Source organism: Bufo bufo, chromosome 4, assembly GCF_905171765.1.
Source record: "Bufo bufo chromosome 4, aBufBuf1.1, whole genome shotgun sequence".
NCBI classification, from domain to species: domain Eukaryota; kingdom Metazoa; phylum Chordata; class Amphibia; order Anura; family Bufonidae; genus Bufo; species Bufo bufo.
In genome coordinates this window covers 443029761-443057346 of record NC_053392.1, presented here as the reverse complement: position 1 = coordinate 443057346, position 27586 = coordinate 443029761, and the positions used below count along the sequence as shown (strand labels likewise).

At 48.2% G+C, this 27586-nt stretch overlaps 1 protein-coding gene across 1 annotated transcript in view; it reads left to right on the top strand.

Moving 5' to 3' along the window:
- Positions 1-12116, top strand: part of LOC120998643 (TATA-box binding protein) — a 52379-nt gene extending 40263 nt beyond the window's left edge. The window contains exon 8 of the mRNA XM_040429395.1: positions 11479-12116. Coding sequence (XP_040285329.1) covers positions 11479-11558 — 80 coding nt within the window. The 3' untranslated portion in view covers positions 11559-12116. The remainder of the gene's footprint in view (positions 1-11478) is intronic.
- The last annotated feature ends 15470 nt before the right edge of the window (positions 12117-27586 follow it).

The following is a 27586-nucleotide window of genomic DNA, read 5'->3' as shown; positions in this document are numbered from 1 at the left end:
CCATTGTCAGTTTTTTTACATTTTTTGGGCGATTATCTCTTTTTTTGCGGGTTGAGGTGACTTTTTTTTTTTTATTGGTACCATTTTTGGTTCCATATGATTTTTTTTATTTTTTATATATTTTTTTTTCCATTCATTATTACACTTTGAGGCAAGGTGACCAAAAAACAATGTTGTTGTATTTATTTATACAGCGTTCACGTGAGGGGTTAGGCTACTTTCACACTGGCATTTTGAATTCCGTTTGAGATCTGTTTCAGGGATCTCACAAACTGTTCAAAACTGATCAGTTCCGCCCCAATGCATTCTGAATGGATAAGGATCCGTTAAGAATGCATCAGTTTGGCTCCGTTCCGCCTCCATTCCGCTCTGCTTGCAGCGTTTTGGTGTCCGCCTGGTGATGCGGACCCAAACGTTTCCGTCCTGACTTGCAACGTAAGTCAATGGGGACGGATCTGTTTTCACTGACACAATATGGTGCAGTTGAAAACAGATCCGTCCCCAATTGACTTTCGATGTAAGTCAGGACGGATCCGTTTTGATTTAGACTTTTTTAAAAAGAATAATGCACACGGATACAAGTGTTTGCATTATAGGTGCGGATCCGTCTGTGCAGATACTAGACGGATCCGCACCTAACGCAGGTGTGAAAGTAGCCTTAGGTCACGTGATATTTTTATAGAGCAGGTCGTTACGGACGTGGCAATACCTAATATGTATAATTTTTCTTATTTATTTCACTTTAACACAATTGCATTTTTGAAACCCAAATTTCTCGCCCATATTCCTTGGGGGACACAGGAAACCATGGGTATAGCTCTGCTCCCTAGGAGGCGTGACACTAAGTGAAAGCTGTAAGCCCCTCCTCCATCAGCTATACCCTTCAGCCTGGAGAAGAGACTGCCAGTTTTTGCTTAGTGTCCAAGGAGGCAAGACACCCCCTGCTTATGCAGGGTTGTTTTCCTATGATTTTTTATTTTTACGTTATTTGTTGTTTTTAATTCGGTTTTTTTCTACTTACAGGGACAACAGAGGCGCATTAGACCCCTCTGTTTCTCCCGGGGTTGAGTTGCGCCAGTGCCGGTAATTCCGCACTGCCGCCTCCCCCACAGAAGACAAGGTGGACCAGGGCAGCCTCGCTCCCCTGCGTCCCGCCAGCTCAGGGTCGCCCGCACGCCAAGTCCCTCCCCCGGCTTCCTGCCACTGCGGTGCCAGGAGCTGAAGGGGCGACCCCGCTGGACGGATTGAGGGTGAAGACAGCGCATGGTGAGACAGGCTGCTCCAGCCTCCCCTTCCTCCCTCCCACCGCTGCTACAGGCCTCCTGGGCTCCCATGGCCACTGTTACTACATGGCCACTGCTACATCGTGCGCCCACCCCTCCCCCCCCCCCCCCGATATCGGACCGTTACCGGGCAGGGGAGTTTATCTGGGCAAGTCCTTGGCAGGGACGCTGCCTTCTGCCACATCCAGGCGCGGAGGGGGCCGCTTTCTTGGCGTGAACGGCGCCATTTCAGGCCGGCACTTCATTATCCTTGGGGGTTAAGTTCATTTTGCCGCGCGCGCGCGGCTCTGCTTCAGAGCGGCAGGGAGGGGGCGGAGCTTCCTACATGCGCTCCGCTACTTCCGGGTTCATCGAGTGCGATCCGAAGCCGGTGCTGCTGCCTCTCCTCCACAGCCTCCTCAGTCTGTTCCCCCTTACCGCTGCCGCTTGCATCATCCGGGTCTGGTAGGACTTTTAACCCCCTCCGTGCCACAGTACTGTCGCTTGGGTGTTATCCCCGTTTCTTTCCTTGGGGTCTCCCACTTTAAGTGCAACATCTTTGTTCCACCATGTCAGACCCTTCTGCAGCCGCCAAGCCTTGGTACCATGCCTGTACTGCTTGTAGGGAACCCTTTCCCCGGGGGCAGTCTGATCCGCACTGTACTGCATGTCGGGCTCCACCGCAGCCTCAGTCGCCCGCTGTGTCGCTCCCTGCTGCCTCTGACCCGCCTGACTGGGCTAGATCCCTGTCCCAGGCCGTGGAAAGCCTCACTCATGTCGTGGGCCGCCTAATAGACAGGCCACCTACCCCGCAGGACGCCACTCTTACTGTCGCGCCCTCCGGGTCCACCGCTTCTGCCGCTGCAGCGGGTTCACTCTCCTTTAGTGACCCCTCCCGAGCTAGGCACTCTCAGAAGCGTATTAGAGTAGAGCGAGCCTCCTCCTCGGATGCCTCCCTCTCCCCGCCACGCGTGCGCACCCAGACGAGCCTCTCCTCCCCAAAGGATTCGCTCTCTGAAGGTGAATTGGCGGTTTCAGATTTGGAAATGGACTCGGCCCTGCCGTCCAAGCTAGCCTCAGCGATGGGTCAACTCATCTCTGATATTCGTGACACCTTTAAGGTGCAGGATGATCCCCCTAGCTCGGACGCAGCTAGCGTCTCATTTATCAGACCCAGGCAGGTCTCAAAAGTCTTCCCAATCCACTCTGATTTCTCCTCTGTGGTGTCTAAGGCTTGGGCTCGACCGGACGCCCGTTTTGTCAACCCCAAGAAGCTGGACATTTGCTATCCTTTTCCAGCAGATGTCGTGGCCACATGGTCTTCCCCACCCAAGGTGGACCCCCCTGTGGCCCGGCTGTCGAAGAACACGGCCATCCCTGTTCCCGACGGGTCCTCTCTTCAGTCAGCGGAGGACCGTCGCATGGAGACCCTTTCTAAGGGCATTTTTGCTGCCTCCGGTTCTGCTCTCAGACCGGTTTTTGCCTCTGCTTGGGCAGGGAAAGCAATCTCCGCTTGGGGTGCGCAGCTGGAACAGGAGTTGGACTCGGACGTCCCTATCCAGGACCTGCGTTCCTTGGCCCAGCTTATTGTTCGGGCCGGGAATTTTGTTTGTGAGGCCTCCCTTGATGCGGGAGCCCTTATTGCACGCTCCTCCGCCCTGGCAGTTTCCGTCAGGAGGGAGCTCTGGCTGAAGGTTTGGAAAGCGGACGCTGCCTCCAAACGTTCCTTGGCGGGGCTACCGTTTGCGGGTTCCCGCCTTTTCGGGGTCCGCCTAGACGAACTTATTTCGGAGGCCACGGGTGGTAAAAGCACCCATCTTCCTCAACCCCAAGCCAGGGGCGCCCCCCGCGGACGCCCTGGTGCGTCTCGTTTTCGGTCCTCCCGCAGGGCCTCTGGGGCTCCCACCACAGCTGCCGCTTCGGCTCCTCCCCAGGATAAGCATAGGAAGCCGTTTTTTCGGGCGCAGCCCTCCTGGCGCAAGCCGCAGGCTGCCCGCACACCCGCAGCAAAGCAATCCTCTGCCTGAAGGCGCGCCCCCACCCACCCGGGTGGGGGGCCGGCTCCTCCTTTTCAGGGACGTCTGGTTGGCTCACGTCTCCGACGCCTGGGCCCTCGAAATTGTGTGCTCCGGATACAAAATCGAATTTGCATCCTTCCCTCCAGATCGGTTCTTTCGCTCCCGCCTGCCACGGGACCCGAAACGCGCGGTTGCGTTCTCCGCGGCCGTTCAAGCCTTACTGGACAGGGGGGTGATTACCCCCGTTCCTCTAGAGGAAAGGTTCCAAGGGTTCTACTCGAACCTCTTTGTAGTTCCCAAGAAGGGAGGTTCCATGCGGCCCATTTTGGACCTCAAAAAGCTCAACCGTTTTCTCCTCCTTCGACGGTTTCGGATGGAGTCCCTCCGTTCCGCGGTGGCTTCCCTGGAGCAGGGAGATTTCATGTCTTCCATCGATATACAGGATGCCTACCTCCATGTTCCGGTAGCCCGGTGTCACCATCGCTTCCTCCGGTTCGCCGTGGGGGACCTCCACTTCCAGTTTGTCGCCCTTCCCTTTGGGCTGGCAACAGCCCCCCGGGTGTTCACCAAGGTCCTGGCCCCGGTTTTGGCCTTACTCCGTTCCAGGGGTGTTTTTCTGCTACCGTACTTGGACGATATCCTCATCAAGGCTCCGTCCCTTTCTCAAGCGGTTGCCAGCGTGGATCTCACTCTAGAGACTCTGACGAGGTTCGGTTGGGTCATCAACTTCCCCAAGTCCTCCCTTCCCCCCTCCAGACAACTGGTCTTCCTGGGAATGCTTTTAGACACGGGAGCGGCGGAAGTACGTCTTCCCTCGGAAAAACGTCTGATCCTCCGTGGGGCGGTTCGGGGTCTCCTTCTCCACCGTCGACCGTCCTTCCGCTTCTGCATGCGGGTCTTGGGGCAGATGGTTGCCTGCTTCGAGGCGATCCCGTTTGCGCAGTTTCACTCCCGCCCTCTCCAACGGGCGATCCTCTCCTCCTGGGACAAATCGCCGCAGTCTCTGGATCATCCCTTCCATCTATCGCCTCCGGTGAGGTCATCTCTCCGCTGGTGGTTACAGTCCCCTCTTCTGGGCAGGTCTTTTCTGCCACTCAACTGGTTGGTGGTTACAACCGATGCCAGTCTCTTGGGCTGGGGAGGCGTGTTTCCTCCCCGATCCGTCCAGGGCATTTGGTCTCCATTGGAGTCCAAACTCTCGATCAATGTCCTGGAGCTGAGAGCGGCCCTTTTGTCTCTACGACACTGGACTCATCTGTTGAAGGGTCATCCAGTTCGTGTACAATCGGACAACGCCACGGCTGTGGCGTACATAAACCACCAGGGGGGCACTCGCAGCGCTGCTGCAATGAGGGAGGTCTCCAGCATTCTCCGTTGGGCGGAAGCCCACGTCCCGGCCCTATCGGCAATTTTTATTCCAGGGGTGGACAATTGGGCGGCGGACTTCCTCAGTCGCACCACTGTCGACCCCGGCGAGTGGTCTCTTCACCCGGAGGTATTCGAGGCCATTTGCCTTCGTTGGGGCATACCGGACGTGGACCTCATGGCCTCCAAGTTCAATCACAAGGTCCCCGCCTATCTGTCCAGGGCCAGGGATCCGGGAGCTTGCGGAGCCGACGCCCTCGTTCTTCCTTGGCGAGGCTTCGCGCGTCCATACATATTCCCTCCCATCCCACTCCTGCCCAAGGTCCTTCGGAAGATCGCGGCGGAAGGCGTCTCGGTGATTCTGGTCGCTCCGGACTGGCCCCGCCGGTCTTGGTATGCCGACCTCATGCTGCTCCTGGCAGACGCGCCCTGGCCGCTGCCCGCCAGGGAAGATCTTCTCTCTCAGGGACCGATCTTCCACCCGCGTTTAAGGTCCCTACGTTTGACGGCGTGGTTGTTGAGACCACCGTCCTGACACGTAGGGGTTTTTCTGCGGACGTCGTCCGCACCATGATCCGCGCCCGTAAGCCGTCCTCTTCTAGGATCTATTATAGGACCTGGAGGACCTATTTGGGGTTCTGTGCCGATCTAGGGATTCCTCCGCTCCGCTTTTCTCTCCCCACCGTTTTGTCCTTCCTGCAGAGCGGACTTGCCCAGGGTCTGGGTCTTAGTTCTTTGAAGGGTCAGGTGTCTGCGCTGTCCATTTTGTTTCAGCGCCCACTGGCCCCCCTTGGTCCTGTCAAGACCTTCCTTCAGGGCGTGGCTCACGCGGTTCCCCCGTACCGGCCTCCGGTACCGCCCTGGGACCTGAACCTGGTTCTCTCAGCGCTCCAGGCTTCTCCTTTCGAGCCTCTGCGGACGGTTTCCTTGCGACTTCTGTCCTGCAAGGTTATTTTCCTTGTAGCAGTCACCTCTCTTCGGAGGGTGTCCGAATTGGCTGCACTCTCCTGTCTGGAACCTTTCCTAGTGTTCCACCAGGACAAGGTAGTTCTTCGTCCGGTCCCTTCCTTCCTTCCTAAGGTGGTCTCCGCCTTTCATCTGAACGAGGACATCGTTCTCCCCTCTTTGTGTCCTTCCCCTTCCCACCCTAGGGAGAGGGAACTTCATCGCCTGGACGTTGTCAGGGCGCTCAAGGCTTACCTGGAGGTAACCGGCTCTTTCAGGCGTACTGACTCGCTCTTTGTGGTTCCGGAGGGGTCGCGCAGAGGGTTGGCGGCATCCAAAGTCGCTATCGCCCGTTTTGTCAAGATGGCTGTTACTGAGGCTTATCTCGCCAAGGGCAAGGTTCCGCCCCTCGGTGTTACCGCTCATTCCACTAGAGCGGTCGGGGCTTCCTGGGCTCAGAGAAATCGGGCTTCTACGGAGCAGATTTGCAAGGCGGCCACTTGGTCCTCCTTGCACACCTTCACCAAGTTCTACAGGGTGCATACTCATGCGTCGGCTGACGCTGCTTTAGGCCGTCTGGTGTTGCAGGCGGCAGTTGATTGATGCCTCCGGTGTTGGTCTAGTTTGTTCTGGTCCCTCCCTTCTGGGACTGCTCTGGAACGTCCCATGGTTTCCTGTGTCCCCCAAGGAATATGGGCGAGAAAAGGAGACTTTTGTATTACTTACCAGTAAAGTCTCTTTCTCGCTCTTCCTTGGGGGACACAGCACCCGCCCTTCATTTGGGTTTACAGTTGTGGTTCCGGCTTGGTTGCCCCCGTTGGGGCTTGACGGTTCTTTTTCCGGTTGGTGGTTATCTTTCACTACTTGGACACGCAACTGGCAGTCTCTTCTCCAGGCTGAAGGGTATAGCTGATGGAGGAGGGGCTTACAGCTTTCACTTAGTGTCACGCCTCCTAGGGAGCAGAGCTATACCCATGGTTTCCTGTGTCCCCCAAGGAAGAGCGAGAAAGAGACTTTACTGGTAAGTAATACAAAAGTCTCCTTTTTTTTTTTAGTGTCTCCATGTTCTGAGAGCTAATTTTTTTTATTTTTTTTTGGGGTGATTGTCTTATGTAGGGGCAGCTGATAAGAAAAAGGGTTTTCCTGAGGAGAATAAAAGGAAGTCCTTTCGTCCCTTTAGTTCACAGCCTAAGCCTTACAGATGTAAGGGCAAAACGGGACGTTGGAGTTACCAAATGGGGGCAGAGGGTTTCTCCTCAATCCCCATAACAAACAAAATGACAAACAATGACGCCAAAGTTGGAGGAAGGTTGAGGAAATTTCCGACCCAGTGGGAATCAGTCACCCCAAATCCCTATGTCTTAGATATAATCAGAGATGGTTACAAGATAGAATTTTCCTCAAAACCTCCAAAAATATACCAAATAACTCACAATCAAAAGGTGCTATCAAAAGTTTGGCAAGGAGTTGTAGAGCTAAAATAATTAGGAGTAGTGATAGAAGTACCCAAATTAGAAATGGGAAAGGGCTTTTACTCACGATTATTCCTAGTCCAAAAACCAAACGGTTCTTCCCGTACTATTATAAATCTAAAAGGGCTAAACAAAGTCAATAACTTGCAGAAGATTCAAGATGTAGTCAATATCATCTATCATTCCACTAATCAAGGAAGGAGCATATCTGACATCCATCGACCTAAAAGATGCCTACTACAATGTCCCCATACACGCAAATTCACAAAAATATCTGAGATTTGCACTAAGACAGGAAGGGCATAATCAATCATTTTCAGTTTGTCACTCTCCCATTCGGGATTTCGCCAGCCCCAAGGGTGTTCACAAAACTGGTAGTAGAGATGATAGCTGCTAATAGGCTGCTAATTTTTCCCTATTTAGACGACTTCCTTATAGTCAGGAATTCAAAACCAGAAACATCCAGACAAACCGAATTTGTGTTACAGAAACTTTCAGAGCTAGGCTGGATAACAAACCTATAAAAAAAAAATCCTGCCTAGTACCATCATCAAAAAGGAAGTTCTTAGGGGTAATGTTAGACTCAAAAACCCAGTCGGCATCCCTCCCACAGGAAAAAATTGAATCTTTCACGGAGAGAATAAAAAACTTCCAAGCTCAAAAAGAGTGCTCTATCAGAAAAGCTATGGGCATCGTGGCACTGACATCTTGCATTCCAGCAGTAGCATGGTGTCAGGCCCACACCAGAGTAACACAATCCTGGATCCTGAGAAAATGGAACAAAAAACATCTCTAGACAAAAGGATCGGAATCCCTTACCACATAAAGTTAGATCTGAACTGGTGGAAGGAAAGGGCAAATCCTACTAAAAGGTGTAACCTGGTGGACAACGCCACAGATACAGATCATGACCGATGCAAGCGGCTACGTGTGGGGTGCAAAAGTAGCCTCCACAAACTGGCAGGGAAGGTGGTCAGAAGAAGTAGGGAAAAGATCATCAAACTACAGAGTTACAAGCTGTCTGGGAGACCCTAAAGGTATGTCAAGTCATGTTACGAGAAACATTTAAAGATATTCTCAGACAATACCACGACTGTCGCATATCTAAAACATCAAGGAGGCACAAGGTCACCAAGTTTAATACTACTAGCAGGAAAAAAAAATCTTGGGCAGGAAAGAATGTTCTCTCAATTACAGCAGTCCATCTCAAGGGTTTGGAATATGTAGAAGCAGATTATCTGAGCAAAAGAACACTGGACACAGGGGAATCGTCTTTAAATCAAGAAATCTTCCAACAGATTTGCAAAAAATGGGGCTCACCACAGATACACCTGTTTGCATATCAGGCAAATGCAAAAATAGGATGCTTTTTGCTCTCTAAATCCCAGGGAAAAACCAGGGGCATTAGACGCCTTTTTTCGATAAAATGGTAATGGGACGCGTATGCTACAGTGCAAAGTATTATTAAAAAATACAAGATGTTTCGCACTGTGGAAAATCTCAGAGGACATGGTCGGAAGCCAAAAGTGACACCTGTGCCTGGCCAGGAGGATAGTTAGAGAGGTGAAAAAGAATTAAAGGATCATCACCAAGGCCATCCTGGTGAATCTGGGCTCTGCTGGTAGTAATGTCTCAAGGCAGACAATACAACGGACACTGCACACTGCTGGGTTCCACGGATGCAGACCAAGGAGGACGCCACTTCTCTGGATAAGGCACACAAAAGCTCACTTGGCCTTTGAAAAAGCTTAGGCTACTTTCACACTTGCGTTCGGGGTTCCGCTTGTGAGCTCCGTTTGAAGGCTCTCACAAGCGTCCCCGAACGCATCCGTCCAGCCCCAATGCATTCTGAGTGGATGCGGATCCACTCAGAATGCCTGTCTGGCTCCGTTTGGCCTCCGTTTCGCTCAGCAGGCGGACACCTGAACGCAGCTTGCAGCGTTCGGGTGTCCGCCTGGCCGTGCGGAGCCAAACGGATCCGTCCAGACTTACAATGTAAGTCAATGGGGACGGATCCGTTTGAAGTTGACACAATATGGTGCAATTTTCAAACGGATCCGTCCCCCATTTACTTTCAATGCAAAGTCTGGACGGATCCGTCTGACTAACTTTCACACGTTCTGAACGGATACCATCGTTTGCATTATAGGAGCGGATCCGTCTGTGCAGACACCAGACGGATCCGCTCCGAACGCAAGTGTGAAAGTAGCCTTATCTGGACAAAGAAGAAGACTTCTGGTCTTCTGTGTTATGGTCAAATGAAACAAAAATTGAATTGTGTGGTCACAATGATGTTTCCTTCATGTGGCGTAAAAAAGGAGAAGCCGTCAACCCAAAGATGCGAAAGATTAAATCAATTCAATGTAGAGTTCTAAGGAAGATAATTGCCTCTGCCAGATCCTCTTTCATAGAGGCTCTTAAATCAGACTTTATTATTTTTAGAGCTGAAAATAATCTTTCAACACTGACTTGGGTGGGTGGCATTGCAGTAGAAATTCTGGCCACATCACTAATGATCTCTGGATAAACAAAGATTGCTTTTTCTACAGTAAGTTTTGATGAGCGATCATACTTTTTAACTTCTTTTAGAACTTTAAAAAACATATTTACTTAATCAGTCATCATTGAGAGGCTAGGTTAACCATGGGCATTGCGTTCCATTAACTGTGTGTTGCGTGCCATATATTGAAGCATATGAAAAGCATGCTTCTTCACGGTCACTTAACGTGTTCGTTTTGCGGTAACGTGACGCACTGCATGCATTGGCCTTTATTCTTACAGTAGAGAAGTAATTATAACTTTTTGTGAATTGGGACATATAAACTTGCTTTTTTTTATTCCAATTTTAAATTTAGTCTGAGTCGGTTCATTTTTGCCGACTCCGACTCCAGGTACCCAAAATTGCCTCTGCCTCTGACTCAAACTCCACAGCCCTGGTTAAATGTCTGCAATCTGCATTTTGCTATCTGCTACGGCGCCCATTCCAGAGCGGGCATCATCTGTAAAGACTCAACATGTGATGTATTATTACGTTACATGTCTGGAAAGTGTTAAAAATCAGGTTGGGAGTGATGGCAGCTGTAAGAAAAGCAGGTAGATAAGAATACTGTGATCCTGATCTTATTTTAAAGCTTAGATTGTCAGCTTTTAAACAAGACCAGCTACACAGCCCAAGACATGAAGGTTTAATTCAGCCCTCTCCCCTTTATCTGTCTGTGATGCCAGCCAGGAGAAGGAGAGTGGGACAGCTGACAGCCTGCAGTATAGGAGAGAAAAAAACATACTTGCAAACTTCCTCGCTCATGACCTCAGGGGGAGGGTAAGGGTTCTTTCACACTTGTGGCAGAAGATTCTGGCAGGCAGTTCCGGCAATCCGGACGTCAATGGATGCATTTTTTGAGACTGATCCGTCTGATGAATGCATTTTAATACAGGATGCATTGCAATACCGGATCCGTCTTTCCGGTTGTCATCCAGAAAAATGTATCCAGTATTTATTTTTTTCACATTTTTAAAGGTCTGCACATGCGCAGATCGGGAAACCGGATCCGGTTTTCCGGAACACTTAGTACCGGATCCGGCATTAATACATTTCAATGGAAATGAATGCCGGATCAGGCATTCCAGCAAATGTTCAGTATTTTTGGCCGGAGAGTAAACTGCAGCATGCTGCGGTATTTTATCCGGCCAAAAAACGTAAGCGGGACTGAACTGATGCATCCTGAACGGAATGCTCTCCATTCAGAATGCATTAGGATAAAACTGATCAGTTTTTTTCCCGGTATTGAGCTCCTGTGATGGAACTCGATACCGGAAAAGAAAAACGCTAGTGTGAAAGTACACCAACGTGCTGCCTATCCCGCAATCCTCCTTCAACAGAAAGCATAGTTTCTCTCTGTTATGGAGGCATTATTAAAAAAAAATTTATCCAGGAGTGAGAAGATGAGCGCTTTCCCATCTAATCACCCCTCTGCTCCAAATTAGGCCATATTTTTAACACCAAGATCCAGACATTTTCTGGGTCAGGGCATCGAACACTTTATACCACAAAATAAAATCCTGCAAAAAATTTGAAATTGCTGTCGTTCTTCCAAAACAGCTGATAGGTGAGCGTGCTGGGTGTCAGAACACCACTGGTCTGATGTTGATGACCTAGCCTGAGGATATGTCATCAATGAATATGTCATCAATAGCTATGCTCCAGAAAACCCATTTAGGACACTTTTTTTCAGTATATTTTGGGGCCTGATCTAGTGATTTGAGCTCTCCTTTTAAGCTCCTGATTTGTAGCTGTGCATGAAAAAACAAATCTAAATGTTTTTCAGAGGTATTGTGTGGAGTAATGCTTTGTGTGTTAAACTCTTGGTCAGCCCTTAAAACATGTGAGATTCATTGCAGTCTTCTTTTTTTCCTTAGGTGCTAAAGTTCGAGGAGAGATCTATGAAGCTTTTGAAAACATATATCCTATTCTTAAAGGCTTTAGAAAAACGACATAACAGCTGCTTTTGCAATTTTAACTTTTTGTATATGTTTTGCAAAGTAGACGCCTTTTCTACCTGGTTTGGCGTACCGTTATATGAAGAGATGGACTCTAGTTACATATGGTGTTCCACTGACTTCAGTATGTTCCTGTCACTCTTTCACATTTTATTTTATTGCCAAATGGTCAGGGAAATGGAGGTTTTATGTGACAGGTTTGTTTTAATGTTTTTATTAAAAAAATCTGATACTGCATTTTACTCAGTTCTTAATGTGTAATTTACAGACTAAGTATTTTTATTTTGTTACTTTGCATCTCTAGGAAGGAGTTCAGCATCTGTAAATATGCTACCTGTGCCCTGTATTATTCTTCCCATATGGGTCATTCTCAGTAGTGTTAGTCTGCTGTATTTCATTGTTCAGCGTCTCCCTTTTTAAATACTCTTAAATTTTAAGCCATTGTATGTAAATTTCTCCAAAGCCATTTTTATGATTGAATACCTTTTTGTGCCAGAAACATTCCTGAATTTCAGTGTTTAGTTGGACAAAATAAAAAATTTTTATTGTTCTCTGAATGTGTTTTTGCATTTGAGTTTTGTTTAGATTGATGCCTGAGTACGAAAGTCAAGCACAAGGCTGTTTGAGCCCAAACAAAGGGGTACTTTAAAGAGCAAGGACAGAAAGTAGAATACATTAAGTGACTTAAAAAAAATCTTCTGAAAACATCCACTTTTTTGTAAAAAAAACAAACAAAAAAAAAAATAGAATATTCACATATATGTGACATTAATACCATTGCTGGTTTTGTTGGGGTAAAAAAAAACTTCTATAATTGTCGGGGTCCCAATTGATGTTTTTCATTATGAGTGCTCAGAGCTGACGACACACTGCTGAATCAGATTCTCTCTAATTTATTCCATACAACAGGCATGCTCAACCTGCGGCCCTCCAGTTATGGTAAAACTACAACTCCCACAATGCTCAGGCATCCTGGGAGTTGCAGTTTTACAACAGCTGGAGGTCCCCAGGTTGAGCATGCCTGCCATACAAGTGTATACATCTTTATAACACTACAGATAATCACAGACAAATCTAGCACACCACCAAAGGGGTGGAAAGCGAAACTAGTGATTTTGATTCATTATTCATAAAAGGCAATACTTTTGCACCATACTAACAGAATTCTAATAATTAAAGTCTCTTCAACCTCTTATCTCAAAATTAGCATTCTCCAGCAGTACACCCTGAAACTCAGAAGGAACATAACTCCTTTGTATGTCAAACTCTAATAAGGAAATGAGGGAGCTGCTATCTTGACCTTGCAGCTGGGAACTTCTGATCTATATACACAAACTCCCCACATCCTTCCAGCTGGCTCATTAATTTTTCCACATATGCACAAGATGGAGAACATGTTTTATACAAAATGGATTCTCATCCCTCATAATTCCGCCATTTTGAGATATCTTGGAACTGACATCTTAACCCAGATGTACTTCAGGTGGGATAGGTCTAACTGCCAGCCGGAGGTCAGATTCCCTCTCAGGTAGTGATGCAGTTCCTAAGACCTCTCAATAATCTTGGTAGTTTCTCCTTTTGGTACAGAACCTGTTGGTGCTCATAAACATAAGCTTAATCACAGCATAAACTACTATTATAATCAGCACTACTTGCTATAGTGTTTTTCTTGCCATCAGGGAGCCTCCACCCACCCTGCTATGGGAAGAGGGACTGCAGTGAGTTCTACATTTGATCATCAGGACCTGGTCGTCTTTGAGACAAACTGCCAGCAAGACATATGAATAAGTTATTTAAAAGTCAAAGGGATTGCCAGATAAGGCATAGTTCTTGAATTCACGGGACTGTGAGCACTGATCCAACAGTCTTTAATTTTACGGTCAGTGTCATTGAGTCCTCTAAACACCTGGTGGTGTCGGATAAGTGCATTGTCCCAATTATCCTTCAGTTGTTGGTAAAGTGCCGTTGTTCCCAGGATTAGGGTGGCCATCAACAGGAGGATCCTCATCCTTGGGTGTCAGAACTTTCTTGCAGTGAGAAGCTTGTATCCAGTTCGGCTTTCCATCAACCTTTACTGCTGTATGAGTAGTCAATAGGACTTGGAAAGGACAGTCAAATCTGGGATCCAGGCCTTTCCTCACATGTCTTTTTATCACCACCCAGTCTCCTGGTTGCAGACTGTGTGTTCCTTCTTCTGGATCTGGAAGGGAAGCAAACACTTCTTTATGGGTGTACTCAAGTCTCTTTGTGAGGGCGCGCATGTAGCTTGTTGGACTATCGTAGTTCATTTGCAACTGTTGTGGAAAATACAATCCTAATCTAGGGGCGCTTCCAAACACAATCTCAAATGGGGATAATCCTGTCTTTCTGTTTGGAGTGGTCCTGACTGAGTGTAAGGCCAAAGGTAAACACTCTGGCCAAGGTCGCTGAGTTTCCTGCATGGAATTTTCAATTTGAGTGTGCCATTTAGGCGCTCGACTTGGCCACTGCTTTGGGGATGGTATGCTGTATGGAAAGCTTTGGTGACCCCTAAAGCCTGCATCACTTCCCTCATTACTTCTCCTGTGAAGTGGGAACCCCTGTCTGATTCAATAACTTCAGGGACACCATACCTGCACGGCAGTTCATTGACCAGCTTCTTTTCTGTGTTCTTTGCATTTGCCTTTTGCTACTGGGAAGGCTTCCGGCCACACTGAAGAGATCAACACACACAGAAGGACAAATTCATATACTCCTACCTTTCTATCATTGCCTGCACTGCCGCTACCGCCCTGACACAGGAGGGGGCGCCTCTGGCTACAGGATCTAATCTGGCTGAAAAGTATGCCACTGGCGGTCACCATGATTGTGAGTCAGTACAGCTGTGCTGTGACCCTGGATTTCTGAACAGAACTGGAATTCCTCGTTCTATTTTGGGGTACCCAGGGCTGGGTCCGAGGTTATGCACAGCTTCAATGTATTCAAATTATTCACTGCCTCTTCTGTCAAGTGAAATGGGTCAGATGACAGACAATCATACAGAGGCTTCATTAACATGGAAGCATGTCTATTCCAGGGGTGACAGTATGACACCAGCCCCAAAAACACCCTTAGGCTTTGTGCTCCTTTGGGCACATATCTTTTCAACAGCCTCCTTTTTTTGTGGGGTTAGGTGGCGAGCTCCATGGGAGAGGCAGTGTCCTAGAAATACAACCTTGTTTTTACAAAACTGCAGCTTCTGTTTTGAGGCTTTACTAGTGATGGCCTTGCGGTTTGCCCGGCGGTCGTTTCGCAGCAAACTTTGCGCGTTCACGATTCGCCGAACATGCAAACATATGGCGATGCCCGCCGGCGCCATATTCTTTTGCATTGCTCTGAACTTTGACCCATGACACATCCATCAGGTGGGACAGGACAGTCAATTGAGACGTTTAAGCACATGGACACACCCCCACACTATCACAGAACCCGATTTGGCAGCCATTTTACATTCTGTGTTTTGCCAGTGTAGGGTGAGGTTGCTTTGTGGAGCAGGGACAGACTTTTAGGGACACCAAACGCTAGCTAATAGGGCCACAAAGGTCATTTTAAGGACTGTTCTAGGTGTACTATAAAAAGGTGTGATATACTGAGTGGTAGTGCATTTGTATTGTGCAGCAGTTGTGTGTGGTTCTGCTGCGATACCGCAGCTATATAGAGGGACAAGCGCTTTTGGAATAACTAATGTCAACTGGTGTAATATACCTGTTACCCCAAAAAAACTGATTGAGAGGTGTGATATACCTATAATATACTTACTAACATAGAATAGTTTTGCCAGTGTAGGGAGAAGTTGCGTTGTGGAGCAGGGACAGACTGTTGAGGACCCCAAACGCTAGCTAATAGGGCCATAAAAGTCCTTTTAAGGACTGATATAGGTGTGCTATTGATAGGTGTGATACACTGAGGGGTGTGATACACTTATAATATACTTTCTAACATAGAAAGTATATTATAGTGCATTTGCGGTTCTGCTGCGATACCGCAGCTAAATAGAGGGACAAACGCTATTGGAATAACTATTTGCAACTGTTGTGATATACCTGTTGCCCCAAATGAAACTGACTGAGGGGTGTGATATACCTGCTTCCACCAAATATTGATGCCTGTGATATACCTGCTTCCACAAAATACTAATTGAGGGGTGCGATATACCTGCTTCCACAAAATACTGATTGAGGGGTCCGATACACCTCCTTCCACAAAATACTGATTAAGGGGATTGATATACCTGCTTCCACAAAATACTGATTGAGGGGTGTGATATGCCTGCTTCCACAAAATGCTGAATAAAGGGTTTGATATACCTGCTTCCACAAAATACAGATTGAGTGGTGCAACATACCTGCTTACACCAAATATTGATTAGGGGGTTCTATATTCCTGCTTCCACAAAATACTGATTAAGGGGATTGATATACCTGCTTCCACCAAACATTGATTGAGGCCTGCGATACACCTGCTTCCACAAAATACTGATTAAGGGGATTGATATATCTGCTTCCACCAAATATTGATTGAGGTCTGCAATACACCTGCTTCCACAAAATTTTGATTAAGGGGTTTGATATACCGGCTTCCACCAAATACTGATTGAGGCCTGCGATATACCTACTTCCCCAAATACTGCTCTTTTCCAGGGACTTTGGCACAGGGTCATTTTGAAAATGACAGACTGAGGAAGAGGCAGGCCGGTTCCGCAGGGGTGGTAGGGGTCGGGCAGGTGCACCAGCCCGAAACCTAAGTGGGAAGTTGGAGAAGGTGCGTGCGATTACGTCAAAGGACGCACCAGAGTTGGTTGAGTAGCTCACTCAGCCTTCTGCTTCTGCACCCTACTCACACTCTGCTGTGTGCACCCCCAAAGACACCACCACCATAGCCCCTCCACTCGAGTCAGGAATTATTTTCCCATCCATTCCCAGACTTTACCGATGCACAGCCATTCTTGGCATCGGATAAGGAAGAGGAGGTAGCAACGGCCGCCACCCAGCGGTCTGACGACTGTACCCAGATCAGCCCAAGAAGGGTGGTCCTCGCTGTTGCTGCCTACTCAAATGTCAGTGGTGGTGAAGGTGACAATGATGACGTGTTGATGGACGTCACGTGGGTGCCCACAAGAAAGAAAATGGAGGGGAGTTCAGAGGGAGAGACGGAGCAGCAGATAGGGAGAAGAAGCAGGCAGAACTCGCAGTGCATCGGAGGAAAAAGCAAGACTGCAAATGTATCTGGAGCGAGCCATCCATCATGCACAGTCACATCTTGCGCTCCCAGGACTCCAGCACATGGCTCCGCAGTGTGGGCTTTTTTTTAACGTGTCAGCTGCTGACAATAGTGTTGCCATCTGCAGCCTGTGCTGTCAACGCATAAGTCGTGGTAAGCCCAACACTAACCTAGGGACGACCGCCTTAAGAAGGCACCTGGCCTCCCATCACCGAGCCCAGTGGGAGAAACGCCATCATAACCCACAAAGCCACACTCTAGGCGCTCCAAGTCCTGCCTCTTCTCCTTCTCCTCTCTCCTCCCATTTGTCCTCCACTCCACCTTCAACCGTGCCGTTGTCGCGTTCATCTGGCAGAAGGCAGGCTTCCGTGGCTCAAATGTTCGAGCGTAAAAAGTTGATGACGCCGGATAACCCTCTTGCCCAACGGCTGACCGCTGGCTTGCCCGATATGCTAGCCCGCCAACTACTGCCATATAAACTGGTGGACTCGGAGGCCTTTAGAAAATGGAAAGTCCCCGGAAGGAAATATTTCTCCCAGAAGGGCATCCCAGAGCTATATGGCCACGTTCAGTGGCAAGTGAATATATCCCTTGTACACAGTGTTGGTACCAAGATACATCTGACCACAGACACATGGTCTAGCAAACACGGGCAGGGAAGGTACATAACCTTTACTGCCTACTGGGTGAAACTTCTGACCGCCGCCAAGCATGTAACCTGTGACACCCGTGTGCATTTGGTGTTACCGCCATGGATTGCATGCAGGCCTGCCTCTTCTTCTCCTCACCCTACTCCATCCTCCATCTCCTCCTCGGCTGACTCCTCCTTTTCCACTGCTACCACCTCGTCCGCTGCCCCCCTGAGCAAAGATTAATAAATGTGGCAGGTGGTGGCCCCAGGCCACAGTTCAGCAGACAGAGAGAACCCAACCTCTTTGTCTCCCGTCTCTATAATAATCCCCCACTAATGGGGTTATTTAAATTACTGGTGGATTATTAGAGAGACGGGAGACAAAGGGGTTGGGTTCTCTCTGTCTGCTGAACTGGGGCCGGCTGGCCACATTTACTAATCTTTGCTCAGGGGGGCCCTCATAAATATAGACCCACATGGTGTGGACTGGTCATTTTTTCTAAGGAATATAGTTTAACTGTTTATGTGCAAAAGAGAAAAAAAGAGGTCACTAAGTCAGCTCCAATCAGATATCTGCACATAGACCCAGAGTCTTGGTCTATGCGCAGATATCTGATTGGAGCTGACTTCTTATTTTCTCTTTTGCACATAAATGGTTAAACTATTCCTTAGTGAAAATGACCAGTCCAGTCCACACCATGAGGGCCCCCCTGAGCAAAGATTAGTAAATGTGGCAAGTGATGGCCCCAGGCCACAGTTCAGCAGCAGAGTCAGACAGAGAGAAGAACCCAACCCCTGCCCTTGTCGCCTGGGGCTCTCTATAATAATCCCCCACAAATTTATGAATGGTCGGATCTGGTGACCTGACCGGTTTCTTCTAATATAAAATAAAGTCAATATATATATGCCTATGCGCAGCGTGCCACTGCTTTTTGCTTACCTCCTCCTCAGTCCTGTCCTCCCCTCCTGGCGCGGCAGTGGCAGGTCGACTCTGGCTGGCTGCCTGACTGTACTATTATTAGGTAGGTCAGGTCAGCAGGTCAGTGACTTGAGACTGGTCTGGTTCTTGTCTGGTAAGTGGTCACGTCACGTGAGGCTGTGACTCACTCACCACTGCCACCCAATCCCTTTAGCCTCCAGACCGGAGGCGGGGACTTAGTCCCTGCTGATGCCTGCTCCGCCGTGGCGCTTCACCAGGCTGCGGTGACTCACACAAGACACACACCCTTTTACCACGTGAGTGACGGGGGCGGGGGGCCGAAGTGCTTCGCCTTCGCTGTAAGTTCAAGTTGTCTAGTCTGTGAAGAGTAGACTGTGCTGCGCTGCTGCATATTAGATACATAGAGTCAGAGTTGCGAGTTGGACCAGGGCCCCCATGAGCAACTGGGCCCGGGGCAGCTGCCTCTTTTGCCCTGCGGCAAAGACGGCCCTGGCTGCGGCTGTTCTGCCTGGAAGCCAAGAGCCACACCGGTCCAGCACTGCTTTCAGGTCTGCGGTCACAAGCCGATCAGTGGCTAACCCCGCTCAATTTGACAGTTGGTAAAGTGGTGTGCGACAACGGTGCCAATCTGCTGAGTGTGCTGAAACAGGACAAAATGACACTCGTGCCTGCTTGCTGCGAGAGATGCTGCATTCTGCTGTTGCGGGCGCTGGTAGAGGAATTTCCACCCACAACAAAACAGGTGCGGGTACCAATCCTACCGTGCCTGCAAGAAGAGGGCGGTTTGAAGATGTGTTGGTCACTTCGGATATGAGATCATTCTTGCAGCCATCCCATCGACAGCTGCCCTCCAGATCTAGCTTTAGGAAATGCCTAGACCGACAGGTGTCAGACTACATTGGGTTAACGGCTGATGTGGACACTCTGAGTAGCGAGGAACCACTGGACTACTAGGTGTGCAGGCTTGACCTGTGGCCAGAGCTTACACAATTTGCCATGGAACTCTTGGCTTGCCCCTCGTCGAGTGTCCTGTCCGAAAGGACGTTCAGCGCAGCAGAGAGGATCGTGACCAATAGGCGCACTCGCCTAGCTCACGACAGTGTGGACTACCTCGCATTTCTAAAAATGAATGAGGCATGGATCTCGGAGGAATTCAACACCTGTGACGACCACGTGTAATTGAATTTCCTCATGCCAGCCCACACATCCGCCACCACACAGAACAAAGAATGGTCCTTGTCTTATGTACACTGCTCAAAAAAATAAAGGGAACACAAAAATAACACATCCTAGATCTGAGTTAATTAAATATTCTTCTGAAATACTTTGTTCTTTACATAGTTGAGTGTGCTGACAACAAAATCACACAAAAATAAAAAAATGGAAATCAAATTTTTCAACCCATGGAGGTCTGGATTTGGAGTCACACTCAAAATTAAAGTGGAAAAACACACTACAGGCTGATCCAACTTTGATAGAAAAAAGGGGTGGTCCCTAGAAGGAGAAGGTGCGGAATCACCTCTCCGGGGAGTACTGCTCTGTAAAGCGAAAATATGTAAGAAAAGGGGCAGTAACGTATTAAAACCTGTATTTTATTAGGACGATTAATAACTAGGAATAAGGAGCCCCTACCAGACGAACCACATAAACATAAACAAACAAAGGCAAGGGACCTAGTCAAATAGGTCACCTGTAGGTCAGGTCCACTTAGGCCCTTGAAATGGTGCGAAAGTGAAAGTGACCAAAAACATATACGCTGTGTTGAGACCACGGCAGTGTGCCTGAGGTCTAATAATATGTCAATAGGCAAAAGTAACAGGGTAGATCTTACCGGTGATAGACGCCTGGACCTATACCAGCTGGATGATAGTTGCAGATGGAGGAATGGGGGGGAGAAATAAAAATTGCACAGGTTTGGGTGGACGTGTATAGTCCAAATCAGCCCAAGTACCTGTAAGTGGGAAACATAAAGAAAAAGGACCCACTCAGGTACAGTATATAGTTGCAATTCTTGCATATGGCATATTAGATAAATTTACTCACTGTGTGTCACATGGAGCGCGTGTAGCCTTTACCATAGAGGGTGGCAGGGCAGTCTAGTATACCGCCTGTCTGCCAGCGTCTGTCAGCGCAAGAAGTGTGCGCTCTATAGTTTAAATAGACGGAAGGGGCTGGCAGCGCGTCTGCTAAGGGGCGTGGCCACCAAGCACGTGATTGCATGTGTATCACATGACGCGGTGGGCCCTCCCCTATTACGCATGCGCACTTGCAGTGAAGGCAGCCGTAACGCTGTGCGGCCTCAGCCGCGTCACGGTGTTCGTATGGACGTCACAACCTGGGGGCGCGGTCGAGGCGGAGCACTGAGTCGGCTGTCCGATAGAGGCAGCGGGAGTGGGAGGAGTCACTGGTAAAGCAAGGTAACTCCTACTACCAACCTCACGCTGGTATTAGAGATGGAAATAAACATCAACTCCAGTATGGGACCTCAAGGGGGACATTCATAACAAGTTACCTACTTGACCTAGACAGGGTGCCATAACTTTACAAACAAACAATCATGTTATTATACGCCGCTCCATTCTAGCAGTGCGATCGTTACTCAGACTTGCACATGAATAATGAGAGCGGGGGTAAACAAAATGATGGGGGTAGCCACCAGAAGCAGGTGTGCAGATTGGCACTGACTTATGCCAGATCCAGAGGATGGGGGGCAGTTAACTTAAAGGAGCTTCACCTCCTAATCAGACATTCCAGGAAGACAGCCACAGATATATATGTATGTATAAAGTTCATGTGGCAGAGATACCATGTGGGTCACAAGAAGCAACCAAACTGAAGTTGGTCATTCAAGCCATGGGGGTTGGTGGTTTTCATCTTGAATATCCACCAACACTCCCTCTGGAGGATCCTTTTGTCCCAGTCCCCCCCTCGTAGTGGCTTCTTGATCACTTCTAAACCTGAATATTTAACCCCTGACGCACGTCCATCATGAACCGAATGCATGTGTCTCGCTACCGGGGTATCTCTATTATTACGGATATCGCCCATATGCTCGCCTATACGTATCCGTAGTTCCCTACGGGTCTTGCCCACATACCTGATGCCACACTCGCAGGTAAATCACTCCTGTCGTGCGGCAGTTTATAAAATCACGTATCTGGTGGGTAGAGCCTATAGAGTCAAGTGTCAATATTTTACTCTGAGTGACATACTTGCAAAAGCTGCAGCGGCTGCACTTCAAGCATCCGTATACTGGTTTGTCTAGCCACGTCCTTTTTTTAGGGGGAGTGTAATGACTGTGGACAAATAGATCTCTAAGATTGGTCCCTCTCCTAAAGGTCAGTGATGGGTGGGTACTGATCACATCTACTAGGTCCGGATCCATCAGGAGAGTATCCCAGTTACGGGCTAGAATCTCTTTGATTTGCCTGGCCGCCGAATCAAATGTGCCAATAATTCGTAAGTTCTTTTGTAGTTCAGTTTTAGGACCCCTCACGGGATGTAGGAGTGTGGTACGTGTCTCCTGTTGTGCTCTCTGATACGCTTTTCTCAGTATATTATCAGGATACCCCCGTGCCTGGAAACGCTGTCTCAACTCGTGTGCCTGGCGTTTAAACTCCCGCGGTTCTGAGCAGTTACGCCTTAATCTCAGATATTGGCCCACAGGGATCCCCCGCTTCAATGGGACAGGATGACAGCTGTCCCATCGAAGCAGTGAGTTCGTTGATGTCTCCTTGCGAAAAATAGTTGTCTGAAGACCCCCCTTCCTGTCTCTAGATATACAGATGTCCAGAAATGGCAGATTGTCGCGTACAATCACAGACGTAAACCTGAGATTGATGATGTTATGATTGAGTTCATCCACCAGCCTCCCGAACTCGTCCTCTGGCCCGCTCCACAGTATGAAAATATCATCTATCATTACACTCCCCCTAAAAAAAAGGACGTGGCTAGACAAACCAGTATACGGATGCTTCAAGTGCGGCCGCTGCAGCTTTTGCAAGTATGTCACTCAGAGTAAAATATTGGCACTTGACTCTATAGGCTCTACCCACCAGATACGTGATTTTATAAACTGCCGCACGACAGGAGTGATTTACCTGCTCACCTGCGAGTGTGGCATCAGGTATGTGGGCAAGACCTGTAGGGAACTACGGATACGTATAGGCGAGCATATGGGCGATATCCGTAATAAGAGAGATACCCCGGTAGCGAGACACATGCATTCGGTTCATGATGGACGTGCGTCAGGGGTTAAATATTCAGGTTTAGAAGTGATCAAGAAGCCACTACGAGGGGGGGACTGGGACAAAAGGATCCTCCAGAGGGAGTGTTGGTGGATATTCAAGCTGAAAACCACCAACCCCAATGGCTTGAATGACCAACTTCAGTTTGGTTGCTTCTTGTGACCCACATGGTATCTCTGCCACATGAACTTTATACATACATATATATCTGTGGCTGTCTTCCTGGAATGTCTGATTAGGAGGTTCAGCTCCTTCAAGTTAACTGCCCCCCATCCTCTGGATCTGGCATAAGTCAGTGCCAATCTGCACACCTGCTTCTGGTGGCTACCCCCATCATTTTGTTTACCCCCGCTGTCATTATTCATGTGCAAGTCTGAGTAACGATCGCACTGCTAGAATGAAGCAGCGTATAATAACATGATTGTTTGTTTGTAAAGTTATGGCACCCTGTCTAGGTCAAGTAGGTAACTTGTTATGAATGTCCCCCTTGAGGTCCCATACTGGAGTTGATGTTTATTTCCATCTCCAATACCAGCGTGAGGTTGGTAGTAGGAGTTACCTTGCTTTACCAGTGACTCCTCCCACTCCCGCTGCCTCTATCGGACAGCCGACGCAGTGCTCCGCCTCGACCGCGCCCCCAGGTTGTGACGTCCATACGAACACCGTGACGCGGCTGAGGCCGCACAGCGTAACGGCTGCCTTCACTGCAAGTGCGCATGCGTAATAGGGGAGGGCCCACCGCGTCATGTGATACACATGCAATCACGTGCGCGGTGGCCACGCCCCTTAGCAGACACGCTGCCAGCCCCTTCCGTCTATTTAAACTATAGAGCGCACACTTCTTGCGCTGACAGACGCCGGCAGACAGGCGGTATACTAGACTGCCCTGCCACCCTCCATGGTAAAGGCTACACGCGCTCCATGTGACAAACAGTGAGTAAATTTATCTAATATGCCATATGCAAGAATTGCAACTATATACTGTACCTGAGTGGGTCCTTTTTCTTTATGTTTCCCACTTACAGGTACTTGGGCTGATTTGGACTATACACGTCCACTCGAGCCTGTGCAATTTTTATTTCTTCCCCCCCCCCTCCTCCATCTGCAACTATCATCCAGCTGGTATAGGAGTGGGGGCTTTTCCTCTACTTATGACCCCTGTCCCCTGATGAGTTAGGGGGTTCTGTAGAAGTAGAGGTACCTTATTCCCTGAAGGTTTTCCACCAATATCACACCCTGATAGCCATAGCCCCCCACAGGGCCATTTCCCCTGCCTTTACAGGGCCATCTAGGGTGCATCATTCAGGGTCAGGTTCCGGACGGGGCCATCCCTTGCGGGGATAGGACCCCGTGTTAGGAGGTTACCTTAGGGCACAATAGGCCAAGTAGTGCATTAACAGGGTTAGACTTTTCCCTGTGGCCCTCAGCTATCAAGGCCTAACCTATTGAAGGACGCATTCAGGTGTTAAGAATTCCTTCCCTTGAGCATTGGACTACACGGTCCGGGCGTCCATCACCGGTAAGATCTACCCTGTTACTTTAGCCTATTGGCATATTTTTAGACCTCAGGCACACCGCCGTGGTCTCAACACAGCGTATATGTTTTTGGTCACTTTCGCACCATTTCAAGGGCCTAAGTGGACCTGACCTACAGGTGACCTATTTGACTAGGTCCCTTGCCTTTGTTTGTTTATGTTTATGTGGTTCGTCTGGTAGGGGCTCCTTATTCCTAGTTATTAATCGTCCTAATAAAATACAGGTTTTAATACGTTACTGCCCCTTTTCTTACATATGATCCAACTTTGATGTAATGTCCTTAAAACAAGTCAAAATGAGGCTCAGTAGTGTGTGTGGCCTCCACGTGCCTGTATGACCTCCCTACAATGCCTGTGCATGCTCCTGATGAGGTGGCGGATGGTCTCCTGAGGGATCTCCTCCCAGACCTGGACTAAAGCATCTGCCAACTCCTGGACAGTCTGTGGTGCAACGTGACGTTGGTGGATAGAGCGAGACATGATGTCCAAGATGTGCTCAATTGGATTCAGGTCTGGGGAACAGGCGGGCCACTCCATAGCATCAATGCCTTCGTCTTGCAGGAACTGCTGACACACTCCAGCCACATGAGGTCTAGCATTGTCTTGCATTAGGAGGAACCCAGGGCCAACCGCACCAGCATATGGTCTCACAAGGGGTCTGAGGATCTCATCTCGGTACCTAGTGGCAGTCAGGCTACCTCTGGCGAGCACATGGAGGGCTGTGCGGCCCTCCAAAGAAATGCCACCCCACACCATTACTGACCAATGCCAAACCGGTCATGCTGGAGGATGTTGCAGGCAGCAGAACGTTCTCCATGGCGTCTCCAGACTCTGTCACGTCTGTCACATGTGCTCAGTGTGAACCTGCTTTCATCTGTGAAGAGCACAGGGCGCCAGTGGTGAATTTGCCAATCTTGGTGTTCTCTGGCAAATGCCAAACGTCCTGCACGGTGTTGGGCTGTAAGCACAACCCCCACCTGTGGACGTCGGGCCCTCATATCACCCTCATGGAGTCTGTTTCTGACCGTTTGAGCAGACACATGCACATTTGTGGCCTGCTGGAGGTCATTTTGCAGGGCTCTGGCAGTGCTCCTCCTGTTCCTCCTTGCACAAAGGCGGAGGTAGCGGTCCTGCTGCTGGGTTGTTGCCCTCTTACGGCCTCCTCCACGTCTCCTGATGTACTGGCCTGTCTCCTGGTAGCGCCTCCATGCTCTGGACACTACGCTGACACACACAGAAAACCTTCTTGCCACAGCTCGCATTGATGTACCATCCTGGATAAGCTGCACTACCTGAGCCACTTGTGTGGGTTGTAGACTCCGTCTCATGCTACCACTAGAGTGAAAGCACTGCCAGCATTCAAAAGTGACCAAAACATCAGCCAGGAAGCATAGGAACTGAGAAGTGGTCTGTGGTCACCACCTGCAGAACCACTCCTTTATTGGGGGTGTCTTGCTAATTGCCTATAATTTCCACCTGTTGTCTATCCCATTTGCACAACAGCATGTGAAATTGATTGTCACTCAGTGTTGCTTCCTAAGTGGACAGTTTGATTTTACAGAAGTGTGATTGACTTGGAGTTGCATTGTGTTGTTTAAGTGTTCCCTTTATTTTTTTGAGCAGTGTATATACAACGGCATAAAAGGCCTTTTCTGTCAGGTGAATACTTAATTTTTGAGGCCTCTACTCCAGTGGCCTACAGTCAAATTGTTATCCACTGACCGTCTAATATACCTCCAGCCACATAATCACTTGTTCTTTTCTGTCAGGGGAATGTGAAATTTGTGGGGCCTGTACTGGCCTACAGCAAGATTTTTAGCCGGTGACTGCCTATTGTGCCTCCAGCCACATCATCACAAGTTATTTTCTGTCAGGTGAATGCCTAATTTTTGGGGCATGTACTGGCCCACAGTAAAATTTTTAGCCATTTTACAAAAAAATTTAAATGTCACCCAAGAATGTAACAGAAAAATTTGTGAAATTTATTAACTGTCTACTAGGTAGAGCAGGGGTCTATCACAGCCAAAAATTGTTGAATGTCACCCAAAAATGTAACAGAAAAATTTGTGAAATTTATTAAGCTGTCAACTAGGTAGAGCAGGGGTAAATCACAGCCAAAAATTTGTGAATTTCACCCGAAAGGTGAATATCCCTAATACAATGGGTATGCGATTATACTGTACTATGTTTACTGTAAATTTAAGGGATGTTGTTGCTCATAGATTTGTTATATATTTTTTGAGGCCCTGGCATTTGATTATATTTATTAAGGTTACTTTGATTAATTTTGTTATTGTGCCACGGCTATATATTTATGGATAAGTGCAAGATAATGCACCTGGAGCGTAAAAACCCAAGAGCAGAATCTAAAATCAGTGATACAGTCCTAACCTCAGTATCTGAGGAAAGGGATTAAGGGGTCATTATTTCAGAGCAGCAGGAAATGCTAGCAGAATGCTTGGGTGTATAGGGAAAGGCATTACCAGTAGAAAGAGGGAGGTGCTCATGCCACTCTACAGAGCACTAGTGAGACCTCATTTGGAGTATTGTGCTCAGTACTGGAGACCATATCTCCAGAAGGATATTGATACTTTGGAGAGCGTTCAGAGAAGAGCTACTAAACTAGTACATGGATTGCAGGATAAAACTTACCAGGAAAGATTAAAGGACCTTAACATGTATAGCTTGGAAGAAAGACGAGACAGAGGGGATATGATAGAAACTTTTAAAAGGGAATCAACAAGGTAAAAGAGGAGAGAATATTTAAAAGAAGAAAAACTGCTGCAAGAGGACATAGTTTTAAATTAGAGGGGCAAAGGTTTAAAAGTAATATCAGGAAGTATTACTTTACTGAGAGAGTAGTGGATGCATGGAATAGCCTTCCTGCAGAAGTGGTAGCTGCAAATACAGTGAAGGAGTTTAAGCATGCATGGGATAGGCATAAGGCCATCCTTCATATAAGATAGGGCCAAGGGCTATCCATAGTATTTAGTATATTGAGCAGACTAGATGGGCCAAATGGTTCTTATCTGCTGACACATTCTATGTTTCTATATGGAGGTTTAGTTGTTACTATGCACTTGCACTTTGCTGTGCTGTCTGTGACCGTTTGTTGATGTGGAGATCTAATTTTATCTCTCACATGCACTTGCACTTTATACCCTTTGGGTGTTATATGGTTATATATATACATATCAACTGTGGTCACGGACTTATGCACAGCATCAAGCTAGATGATTTACCTTTTGTTTCCATCTTTTCTCCCGCCCCATTTCCTCGATATATACATGCTGATATACCTCCTCAGGTGTAGTCAATTTTTTATCTGATGTATCATGTTCTCATTTTATATATGTAATTTGTATTTAATAAAGAATTTATTTTTTCATGATATACCCGCTGAGTCTCAGTTAATTTTCGGTATTAGGTGTATTTA